This window comes from Chiloscyllium plagiosum, unplaced genomic scaffold (genome assembly GCF_037043375.1).
Source record: "Chiloscyllium plagiosum isolate Xiang-an unplaced genomic scaffold, Cpla_swu_hap1 HiC_scaffold_1, whole genome shotgun sequence".
Classification (NCBI taxonomy): Eukaryota; Metazoa; Chordata; class Chondrichthyes; order Orectolobiformes; family Hemiscylliidae; genus Chiloscyllium; species Chiloscyllium plagiosum.
In genome coordinates, this window is record NW_028270139.1 from 149,271,575 (window position 1) to 149,284,070 (window position 12,496).

Here is a 12,496-nt window from a genome sequence, read left to right on the forward strand (position 1 = left end):
CTGAATTAATCAGGTTTCTTTTGCAGCGAGAATCATTAACAAGAATACTTTCATGAAAATAAACCAAACTGACTTTTCAGCTGTCGTATAATGCCAAACATTGCATGAACATTTGTCTTGTTAGTTTCAAATGTATGTCCAAAACAAAAACTTGTGGTGTTGACACCTTCCTAACAAAAGAGAAAGCTTAATTCTGTATCCTCACCACTACTTTTACAATATTCTTTTAACATATCTTCTTAAGGTTCCTGGCCAGGTGGACATTCCTAACCCAAGTCACCACACTTCACTCAGTCCAGAGAGTGAACATTATAGAATCATACAGTACTGTATAGAAGAGACTCTTTGGCCCATTGAGTCTGTTCCGCTAAAAGTACACCTCTGTCAACACTAGTCCCACTTACCCACACTTAGCCCACAGGCTTGAATATTAACAGATTACAATCAAGAATACCACCACGGCTGAATTCAAAACAGGCCTCATGACATATCCATGAGAATTCACCAAATAGGGATCAGAGCAGCGTTTAAATGGTCTCTCTCTTTTCTCCAAAGCCTCACTCCCCACTTCCCACACCATTCAGGTCAAATGCAACACCTGCACCTGTTTCTTGATTAGTGGAGGGATCAAGGGTTACAGAGAGAAGGCAGGAGAATGAGGTCGAGAAACATATTAGCCATGATATGGAGAGAACAGGGTCACCCGAAACGTTAACTCTAGATTTCCCTCCACAGATGCTGCTGGACCTGCTGACTTTTACCAGCAATTTCAGCTTTCGTTTCAGGTTTCCAGCATCCACAGTCCTTTCAGTTCTTTGTTTACAAGCCTACGCAGTGTGGAAGACAGAAGACTGGTCAGGCGAATATTGGAATATTCAGTCCAGAAGTAACAAAAACAAAGAAGAGAATAAGTATTATATTTATAGATTATGATGCAGATTACAAAAAACTGCACTTCGATTTTTGGTTAATCTTTTATCCAACCTGATCTTCTAGGCCACCACTATGTAGATCGACCCTGCAAATACACTCTTTCCGAAGAAAAAGTCTCATACTTCCAATATTAATTTGTAGTAATACTGTGCACAATGATACATTTAACACTGCAAACAGTGGTTTTGGTATTTTTAAAGTAAAACATGGCATGTTACGTTGAGTATAAATCTACAGCACAGGAACAGATCATTTGGCTCAGGTGACCTATGCCAATGTATGTGCTACAAGTAAGCCTCTTCCTGCTTACTTCATCTTGACCCCATTAGCAGAATGATGCATTTCTGTTTTTCCCCATGTGGATATCTAATATTCCCTCAAATGTCACTTTGAAGTACTTTGGGATCTTTCTAAGAAAAGGTGCTTAGCAATTTGATTAACTTCCATTGAATTTCACACCAACATCAAAATATTAAATAACAACACGTCAAGGATTTTAATTTTATGGAGGAAAAACAAATCTACGGACTCATGCAAATGAAAATAATATAAAGCTCCGTTGCACACACAGGGTCTTCTTGCTTTCTTGAATCTGAGCTTTCACAAATCCTCGGACAGTGCAACAATACAATGGAGGGTAGAATAGTAGAATCTAGTCTTAAATCTTAACTGGGACAGGTTTTTAAAAACAATGCAATCCTTCCTTAATTCCCACAGCACAGAAGGAGCACAATTTCAAACCTTCTGTGCTCAAGCAGCTTACTGTGTTAACAAGGTAAAAACAATGACTGCAGATGCTGGAAACCAGATTCCGGATTAGTGGTGCTGGAAGAGCACAGCAGTTCAGGCAGCATCCGAGGAGCTTCGAAATTGACGTTTCGGGCAAAAGCCCTTCATCAGGAATAAAGGCAGAGAGCCTGGAGCGTGGAGAGATAAGCTAGAGGAGGGTGGGGGTGGGGAGAAAGTAGCATAGAGTACAATGGGTGAGTGGGGGAGGAGATGAAGGTGATAGGTCAGGGAGGAGAGGGTGGAGTGGATAGGTGGAAAAAGAGATGGGAGGTAGGACAAGTCCGGACAAGTCATGGGGACAGTGCTGAGCTGGAAGTTCAGAACTAGGGTGACGTGGGGGAAGGGGAAATGAGGAAACTGTTGAAGTCCACATTGATGCTCCGGACAAGTCATGGGTTAACAGTCAAATGGCAAGGAACCAGATTTTGTACAGCATAATAAATCGCATGCACCCTGACTCTGGGCAAAATCACAAGGGAGGAGAACAACAGAAGGGGATGTGCAGAATAAAGTTTAAAATAATGGAGACAGAAATGATTTATAGGCACAAGGGAGAAGCAGATGAGAAGAATCTCCCCTTCCTCAAGCCATTATCAACAACTCAACATGTCACAAATCAAGACACAAAGTATACGTTGCCCATTGCATACCTGATTAAACATTGAGAAGGCATTTAAAAATATATAAAACCCTCTGCTGAGCATTTCAAGAATATAGGGCACAAAGGGATTCTGCATCATCCAATAAAACAACAGTGACACCAACCATGCACAGATTTTTGTGAATCTTTATTCCAAATTTATATTAAAACTTGTGCCTATCTAAAAAGAGAAAGAAAATGAACCCAGGTCACCTTGTGAAAATGTCAGCACAATGATTTATGCATGTTCAAATGAATATGTATGTGCAATGATACCTGGCTCAGGACACTCCAGAAACATGCTGAGAAACAGAAAACAGGACTGTAGTGTTGAAATTCAGTTCTTGTTTACTATTTGAGGATTTTTTTGAGGATGTAACTCTGAAGATGGACGAGGGAGATCCAGTAGATGTAGTGTACCTGGACTTTCAGAAAGCTTTTGATAAAGTCCCACATAGGAGGTTAGTGAGCAAAATTAGGGCGCATGGTATTGGGGGCAAGGTACTAACTTGGATTGAACGTTGGTTGGCTGATAGGAAACAAAGAGTAGTGATAAACGGCTCCATTTCGGAATGGCAGGCAGTGACCAGTGGGGTACCGCAGGGATCAGTGCTGGGACCGAAGCTTTTTACAATATATGTTAATGATATAGAATATGGTATTAGCAATAACATTAGCAAATTTGCTGATGATACTAAGCTGGGTGGCAGGGTGAAATGTGAGGAGGATGTTTGGAGATTACAGGGTGACCTGGACAGGTTAGGTGAGTGGTCAGATGCATGGCAGATGCAGTTTAATGTGGATAAATGTTATCCACTTTGGTGGCAAGAACAGGAAGGCAGATTACTACCTAAATAGAATCAATTTAGGTAAAGGGGTAGTACAGAGAGATCTGGGTGTTCTTGTACACCAGTCAATGAAGGTAAGTATGCAGGTACAGCAGGTAGTGAAGAAGGATAATAGCATACTGGCCTTCATAACAAGAGGGATTGAGTATAGAAGCAAAGAGGTTCTTCTGCAGCTGTACAGGGCCCTGGTGAGAGCACATCTGGAGTATTGTGTGCAGTTCTGGTCTCCAAATTTGAGGAAAGACATTCTGGCTATTGAGGGAGTGCAGCGTAGGTTCACGATGTCAATTCCTGGAATGGCGGGACTACCTTATGCTGAAAGACTGGAGCAACTGGGCTTGTATACCCTTGAGTTTAGAAGACTGAGAGGGGGTCTGATTGAGACATATAAGATTAATAAAGGATTGGACACTCTGGAGGCAGGAAACATGTTTCCGCTGATGGGTGAGTGCCAAACCAGAGGACACAGCTTAAAAATACGGGGTAGACCATTTAGGACAGAGATGAGGAGAAACTTCTTCATCCAGAGAGTGGTGACTGTGTGGAATGCTCTGCCCCAGAGGGCAGTGGAGGCCCAGTCTCTGGATTAATTTAAGAAAGAGTTGGATAGAACTCTCAAGGATAATGGAATCAAGGGTTATGGAGATAAGGCTGATTAAGGATGATCAGCCATGATCATTTTGAATGGTGGCACAGGCTCGAAGGGTAGAATGGCCTACTCCTGCACCTATTGTCTATTGTCTATTTAACTACCTCGGAATTGCTGCATCAATACATTCGTTAATTGATCAGTGATAATAATTAACAAGTTAAATCTATGCAATTGAAAGTCCTGCACACAAAACATTTCACATTGCAAACACTAAACAAAAATGTTAGTCTGAGAGTCATACAGCATAGAAACAGACCCTTCAGCCTGCCATGTCTGTGCTGGCCAACAAGAAAACTACACTTATCCCACTTGCCTGCGCTTGGTCCATAGCCTACTATACCCTGGCATTTTAAGTTCTTATCAGATGCTTCTCAAATGTTGCAAGAGTGTCTACCTCCACCACCCTTTCAGGCAGCCCATTCCATATTTCTGGATGAAAGATATTTTTTTCAGATATCCTCTAAACCACTTACTCAACACCTTACGCATATGCAAGGTTTGTAGCTCAGGTTGAGGTTTAGGGTGTAGGTTTGCTTGCTGAGCTGTAGGTTTGCTTGCTGAGCTGTAGGTTTGATATCCAGCCGTTTCATTACCCGGCTAGGTAACATCATCAGTGGCGACCTCCAAGTGAAGCGAAGCTGTTGTCTCCTGCTTTCTATTTATATGTTTGTCCTGGATGGGGTTCCTGGGATTTGTGGTGATGTCATTTCCTGTTCATTTTCTGAGGGGTTGATAGATGATATCTAGATCTATGCGTTTGTTTATGGTATTGTGGTTGGAGTGCCAGGCCTCTAGGAATTCTCTGGCATGTCTTTGCTTAGCCTATCCCAGGCTAGCTGTGTTGTCCCAGTCGAAATGGTGGGCTTTTTTTGGATGAAAAAAACCACCATTTTGACTGGGACAAGCTAAGCAAAGACATGCCAGAGAATTCCTAGAGGCCTGGCACTCCAACCACAATGCCTTAAACAAACACATAGATCTAGATACCATCTATCAACCCCTCAGAAAACGAACAGGAAATGACATCACCACAACCCCAGGAACCCTATCCAGGACAAACATATAAATAGAAAGCAGGAGACAACAGCTTCGCTTCACTTGGAGGTCGCCACTGATGATGTTACCTAGCCAGGTAATGAAACGTCTACATACCTAACCTGCAGCTCAGCGAGCAAACCTACACCCTAAACCTTAAACATATGCCCTCTGGGCTTAGTCTGCCATGGGGAAATGTTTCTCACAATCTACTTGGTCTACGCCTCTAATAATTGTGGGTATCTCAATCAGATCCTCTCCTAGCCTCGTCTATTCCAAAGAATAAAATCGCAGTCTATCCAGTCTCTCCTCGCTCTTGGACTTTTCATCCCAGGCAACATTCTGGTGAATCTCTCCTCTGCACCTCTCTAGTTCAACCACATCTTTCCAACAGTGTAGCGATCAGAACTGCACACAATATTCACAGTAGCCAATCAATGTTTTGAAAGTTGTAACAAGACTTCCTTGCTCCCATATTTTACGCCCTATCTAATGAAGGCAAGCATCATGTATGCTTTCTTCATCATCCTGTCTATGTGTGCTAACACCTTCAGGGATCTATGGATCCATACACCAGGGTCCCTTTGTACCTCAGTACTCCCTAGGCACTTACTATTCATCGTGTATGCCATTCTCTTATTTGACCCAATCATCACATCTCATTTACCAGGATTAAATTCCAACTACCATTACTCTGCCAGTTTACCTGCTGATTAATAACAGACTGGAGCCTGAGTGTTCCTCCTCACTATGAAAAACATCAAACTTTCATGACATCTACAAACTTCATAATTATACATTCTGCATTCACATTCAAGTAGTTAATGTAATAACAAATAGCAAAGGTCCAAGCACCAATCTTTGCGGTACACCCTGGTGACAGGCTTCCAATCACAAAAACAATCCATTATCACCCTTAGTCTCCTATATGCATGTTTTAATTTGTATTGTAATAGCTTCTATCTTGCTGATGCAAAAAAAAATCAGGATCTTGAAGCCAAGCTGCAAAGCATTAATTTGACCATAAGAGAAATTCCAACAGTGAGAGGTTTAGGCATTAGTTGGTACCAGGTAAAATTTAAAAATCCACAAAACTATACAGAATACTGCTGATCTTCAACACCTGACCAAGGATTCAGGGCTGACACCCATACCACTCAGAAGGATAACCTTGATGATTGGCCATGATCAGATCAAATGGCAGAGCATGCTCAAAGGGCCAAATAGCCTTTATGTATGTTTCTATATCAATGTAAGAATTAACAGACAGATCTTCGCTTCATCCTTCGTGTTACCCAAATAAAGAAAAAACGAGGACGGGAAAAAAGGGGAAAAAAAATGAAGAAATCTAAAAAGTAGAGTTTTCGCATGGAGACCCTCATCATACCTTAGTATTTATACTTCCACATTCACAGCTGCCCTCCTCCCTTTCTCAGCAGCTTAAGTATTTTGTTTACCCTGCTCTGGAAGGATCATATTTTCCCTCCTTGGCCTGCATCAATTCACTAATGCTATGGTCTTCAACATCAGCCCTCTGTTTTTTTTTACAGATGTTAACTGACTCGCCTCCCTGTTGAAACCTCGCTGCGTAAGCATCCTTGCATCCTACCATGCATGTGAGAAATACCACCTCAACTCCCACCAGTCATTGAAAATGTTCATACTATACTGCAGTATTATTGTGGCATAGTCACTTCAATCCTCTTTAATCACTGTGACCAGATTGTGCTGAGAAGAATCAAATGAAAACATGTTTCTTTCAAATAATATTTTTCATTCTCTTTTCCTGCTAAAGGAGTTGGTGATTATTCCAGGGAATTTGAGGTTAACTGGCTCCCAGCATATATCAAACTGGGAACATTCTGATTCAGCACCAAGTCTCAAAGTTCTTCAGTTTACCAGCTGATTATCCAATCCTACTGCTGAACATGGCAAGATCACAAATGAACGCATGGTTTTCATTCCGATTCAAGAAAACAATTGATTAATTAAATGATAAATTAAAAGCGCTGTACACACCGTGTTGCGCTGTGTCAAAAAATCTGCTGCGTTCTCCTCTGCGTTTCCACCAATCTCTCCAATGAGAATAATGCCTTCTGTTTTGGGATCCTTCAGGAAGACATCAAGGCAATCAATGAAGTCTGTTCCATTGAAAGGATCTCCACCAATACCTAGGATTTAAATCGCCAAATTAAGGTGAAGTCTTCTATATAAATCAAAAATGCACAAGAATATTTCACTGTCCAGTTTAGAGAAGAAATCTTCAAGTTTGTTTCTTTCCCAGGTTGTCAGTCAAACCCTTCCTTTTCTCAAAACAAAGAAAACAAAGAACTACAGGTGCTGAAACCAGAAACAACAATTGCTGGGAGAACTCAGCAAATCTAGCAGCATCTGTGGAGGGAAAACAGAGCCAATGTTTCAGGTTCAGCAGCCATTCTGGGGAAGGGTTCTGAAGTGTTTTCTCTCCAGAAGTACTGCCAGACCTGCTAGGTTTTTGCAGTAATTTCTGTTTCTGGTCCCATCTTTTTCATTAATATTCTGCACTCACTGTCCAAATTTGAAGTCCACAGGGCTCAGAATTTTTTTTGAAATTATGTCACACATCATGATAGATCGTCAAAACAGCAGTCGCATGATTGATTAGTTTTCGCCAATCCTGTGGGGAGTAGCAGGGAAGACGACTATCTTGACGAAGAAAGCAGAGCAGTAATCATCATTCCAACAGCACAGCATGCTCCTAAACCAGCACAACAATTAGCCATATTCCTGGTTCCTTCTGGGAATCTAGAATCACTTGTCAGCATTCTGTAGCATACATGCAGCCAACTGCAGCAGTATTCAGGCGAGGCATTTTGGGGAATTAAAACATCTGGATTTTCCTTTCCAGCCCACATGAAGGTGAGCGGGGAGCAGCAGTGGTATCAAGGACACATATTAAATGCAGAAACAATTAAGTTAAAATAAGATCTTAAAATGGATTTTATCAGATTCCCATCATAGTTCCATTCACTTGAGGACAGTGGTGCTGAACAACCGCAAAGCAGAGTGCTTTTGAATCACAACTAAATCAGGCAATAGCAAATATTCATTTGGAATACTATGTCTGCCAAGTTGTGAAACACTACCTTAATTCTGAGAAAACACACCTTTGAACTGCTTAATTAGTGTGAACCATACAACGTTTACAGGAGAAGATGTATATCAAGAGGCAAGGAAGGAAGGCTCAAAAAAAATCATGCAATGCACAGATGACACAGACTCTAAAAGTGGCAGATGATACATCAGTGGCAGAGTTTATATTGCTGTTTTATTATGCATAGGCTTTGTGCTGCTGGCAGCTATTCTTGTGGAAAGCTGTGGGCCAGTCATGTCCGCGCCTAGAAATACTTTCAACTTTCCCGAAGCTGGCTTAAAGAAACAAACACAAAGAAGCTGCAAATCATGAAATGGTGGCATAATTTGAATCAACACACCTGCTGTACTCATAGCAGTGAGAACTCCATGAGAGCGTGACCGCGATTGTATTGTTTCAACACAGATTTCTTGGCACAACTGCACTTGTAGCAACACACATAGAATGCAAAACAGGTTCAGCCCTGGAATGAAATCTTGTGACTTACCAATACAGAGAGACTGGCCCAGGCCAACCTGTGTCGTCTGGTGAACTGCTTCATACGTTAGCGTACCAGATCTTGAAACAATACCTAAACATAAATACACTCATTTACAGAAAACACAAAAATACCCCACTGAAGTAGTTTAATGGTTACAATGCCATAATCTCAAATCTCCATTATGTTGCCTATTTCAATTATCTTGGGTCAATGAACTTATCCAATGTGATCTGCCACATAGAATGAAGAGCTTAGGTTTGATCCCTGTTAGATTGGAAAAGTACGGCAGATCACCAATTCTTGCTAAGGATTTAAAAGTTGTAGGCTTAAGTGCAACTCCATACCAATGTGGTTAGCTTTTAGTTGATCCCTGAAGACGGCAAGAGGTATGTCTAACAAATGTGCTTTGAAATGTGCTGCCAAGCCTGTGAATTAAAAGAAAAGCCGCAAGCTAACATTCCCCTTTGCTCTTCTGAAGGGGCTGATTCATGTTGGTGGGCAGTGCCGTGGGGCTCAGACATTTAGACCTGAATTTTCATGCTCCTGTTGGATACTCTCCAACTGTGACATCCATTTAAAAAAAGAACTGCACACACTGGAAACCAGGAACAAAAACTGAAATTGCTGGAAAAACTCAGCAGGTCTATCACAGCATATGTGGAGAGAAAACAGAGGTAATGTTTCTGGTTGACTTTGCTTCGTCTCCACAGATGCTGACAGACTTGCTGAGGTTTTCCAGCAATTTGTTTTTGTGATGTCCATAAAGGTAGCCCTGATCTTTCAGTTTTAGGTCGGCACAAAGGTGGGGTGGGATGGCAGAGGGGGGTTGCTGTAAAATAAAAAGAGTCACAGCAGGCACCAAGAGAAGTATGAAGTTGGAGGTGGAGGTGGGCCCAGTGTGGGTGAGCAAAACAATAAGGCTCTTGGAGAAAAAAAATGGGGAGGTAGGAAGTCTATAGTGCAGTTTCTGGTATTTTGGATATGACATTATTACAGTCAGTGCCAACTCTGCAAATGTTGTCCAACTGTTAGCTAACCCTGAAACAGATGGCCAAAAATGGGCTCTACTCGAGAATGAAAACAACAATGCTGCTGTCTCTATGCAGCTCACTCTACTAAAGCACTTGGAGTGGATTCACAAGACATGGCCATGGAGTTGGCCTTATCTTAGGACAGCATCACTAAATGGTAAAGACGTTCTACAGAACTGTGGCTACCTTTTATACTTCAGTGATTTTGTTCAGCGCCATGTCCTATTCCTTGACTTCTTGCCATTCGTCCCTCTGGCCATGATACTATCATCCAAGTTGTATACTGTACAATATCACTCACTGGAGAGGCTTACAATACACCATGACCATTCTTGCTCGGGTGTAATGCAGAGCTCCACCTAAGTGAACCTGAAGCATATTTTGAACATGTCAAAGTCTGTTAGGTTATACTCCCTTTGACCAAATGGGCTGCTGTTGTAGTTGCGATCTGCCTCAATTTAAGGGCTGCTAAAAGGTGTAATTGTCCAAGTTTTCAAAAAGTATAATTTGTCCACTAGAAACCAACCACAGTTCTGTGTAGGTTGGTGAAAAGCTGAGTACGAAGGAGTCATGGCAACTACTAGGGAGCCTTGTACAGAGTTGGAGGTAAACCTTGTTGTGATCACAAGATGCTTGGCCATAAAAAAAACGGAAGGAGACTTTCAGTTGACAAAGAGGTCCAAATGCTGGTTTGGAACTTTTACGGTGACATGGGATTCAGACAATTAGACAGAAGCTCCTGGTCACTGTGAAACAACAGAGCCTAAGCTAATCAACTCTGGCAGCCACCTCAAGCTGAAACACAATTCTGTCATCAAATGAAGACAACAAATATCCCGGAGTCAGAGCAGAAACCCAGACAAATACTTTCCTGACTTAACCTACAGCATAAGAATCAACGAAGGCAGGACAGTCTTTTGAGTGAATGTTCTAATTCAGTAAAGACTAAGAATCCATTTCTCCTTTCTGTACAGCCGAGTTCAATATGAGGTTTGCTCATCAATTGCAACAGGGATTCATTTTGATACTGGAGACTGAATGGAGAAATTCAATCACGATTCATTGACCTCTGTTGGAAAGCATCTTTAAGTGGAAATCAGGTGACAGCCTCAGTTGCAATGCTGTTTCTATGGAGTAAATTCCTAACACTCAATAGTCTATTAGACATCGAAGGCATCTTGATCTCGGTATCAGAGAATCACTGATGACTATGAAACTATGTTCTGTAGGCGTAGCTTTATCTTCAGCTTTTCACGTACATTCGAAAGCTTTGGAATTGAAAGCCACTTGTCTATTTCCCCTAGTCTTTAAGGGAACCTCATTTTCAAAATTTTTAACCTCTCATTTGGTTTAGCACCACGTTTCCCTCACAATTCCCAGATTAAATGCATGTCCAGGTGAGTTGATACTTTCCACACTGCACATTATAATACCACAAATCTCAAGTAGAAATAGAAGCCAATTTGCATCCAGTACTCACCAATTCGACCTTTCATATGGATGTGCCCAGGCATGATTCCAATTTTACACTCTCCAGGCTGAGGAGGAATGAATTAATTCAGGGGTAAAGGCATGTCAGTATCTGCACGCAAAAATCAAATGAGCAAAATACAAAAGGGAGGCATAAAAGATAGCAAGCTTTAATCAATGCACTTCAAATAAACAAACATGCCAAAAAGAAGGAAAAGACAAAAGAAATCAATATTAGCCACTCAAACTCATGTAATTAATAAATGATACATAACAGCCAGTTACACAGCATTCATGACTAAACAGCAGATCACCACAACATACAAGGCAGGAGAAACAATAGATTTCAGTCTTCAAGCATGATATTTTTCTTTCCCCCTGCAGGGTCTAGGCAATGTTGACAAAGCTGTATTTGTTACCCATTCTTTGTTGCTCCAAGAGCATCAAGAATCATTGACCTCGTTTCAGACTTGAGTCCTGGATAAGGCAGACATTACAGGAGAAGTACTTGGGTTTTCAAGAAGCTCAATCTGGGAGCTTTAATGATCGCTTTTTGTCCAGTACTTGTCCACAAATCACCAATTTCTTTGAATTCGTGTTTGCAGTTGGCCATTGTGAAGTTTGCAACCTGTTAATTAACCAATACCCCCAACTATTTAAGGGTAACATGGTGGATCAGTAGTTAGCACTGCTGCCTCACAGCATCAGGGACCTGGGTTTGATTCCACTCTCGGGTGACCATCTGCATGCAGTTTGCACATTCTCCATGAATCTGCTTGGGTTTTCTTCAGGTGCTCCAGTTTCCTCTCAGTCCAAACATGTGCAGATTAGGTGGATTGACTGTGCTAAATTGCCCATAGTGTCCAGGGATGTGTAGCTAGGTGGATTGGCCATTGGACATACAGGGTTACTGGTAGTGGTGGTGTGTGGGTGCGTGTGTGCGTGTGTGTCCATGATTTTATTTAGATCATTCACTTACAATTTGTACATAGCTAGCTGCTCTCTGTTCTGACAATAAGTCCAATTGGAATGGTTTTATGTGGGAAATTTGGTGAAACATCAGATTTCTCCCCACAGATGCTGCCATCATTTTCAATTTTTAATGTGAGATTTCTGCTGTCTACTTGTGTAGGAGGTCAATCTCTGGGTTGACACTGATGATCATGTGGTTAAAGAGGCACGTAACAGTCTAGTAGACTCGCCAACTTTAAGGGCATTTAAATGGACGAGAATGGAATAGGGGAGGTTAGATGGGTTTCAGATTGGTTCCACAGGTCGATGCAACATCGAGGGCTGAAGGGCCTCTACTGCGCTGTTATGTTCTATGTAAACTATATGTAATTCACACATAGCGAATAACAATTCTGGCAGAGTAGTGGATCAGTGATATCCTTGCACAAATCACTGCCTTCATAATTGTGAAAACAAAAATCAAAAATATCCTATCTAAAGCTAGAAGTCACATGACACCTAGTTATAGTCCA

The 12,496-nt window shown here is 41.5% G+C and overlaps 1 protein-coding gene across 3 annotated transcripts in view; it reads right to left on the bottom strand.

The window, feature by feature from the left end:
• Positions 1–12,496, bottom strand: part of suclg1 (succinate-CoA ligase GDP/ADP-forming subunit alph) — an 88,287-nt gene that overhangs the window by 21,220 nt on the left and 54,571 nt on the right. For all 3 annotated transcript variants that reach the window (XM_087991538.1, XM_043699107.2, XM_043699194.2), the window contains 3 exons: positions 11,023–11,080; positions 8,518–8,601; positions 6,917–7,068 (listed from right to left, as the gene is read on the bottom strand). In XM_087991538.1, coding sequence (XP_087847664.1) covers positions 6,917–7,068; positions 8,518–8,601; positions 11,023–11,080 — 294 coding nt within the window. The remainder of the gene's footprint in view (positions 1–6,916; positions 7,069–8,517; positions 8,602–11,022; positions 11,081–12,496) is intronic.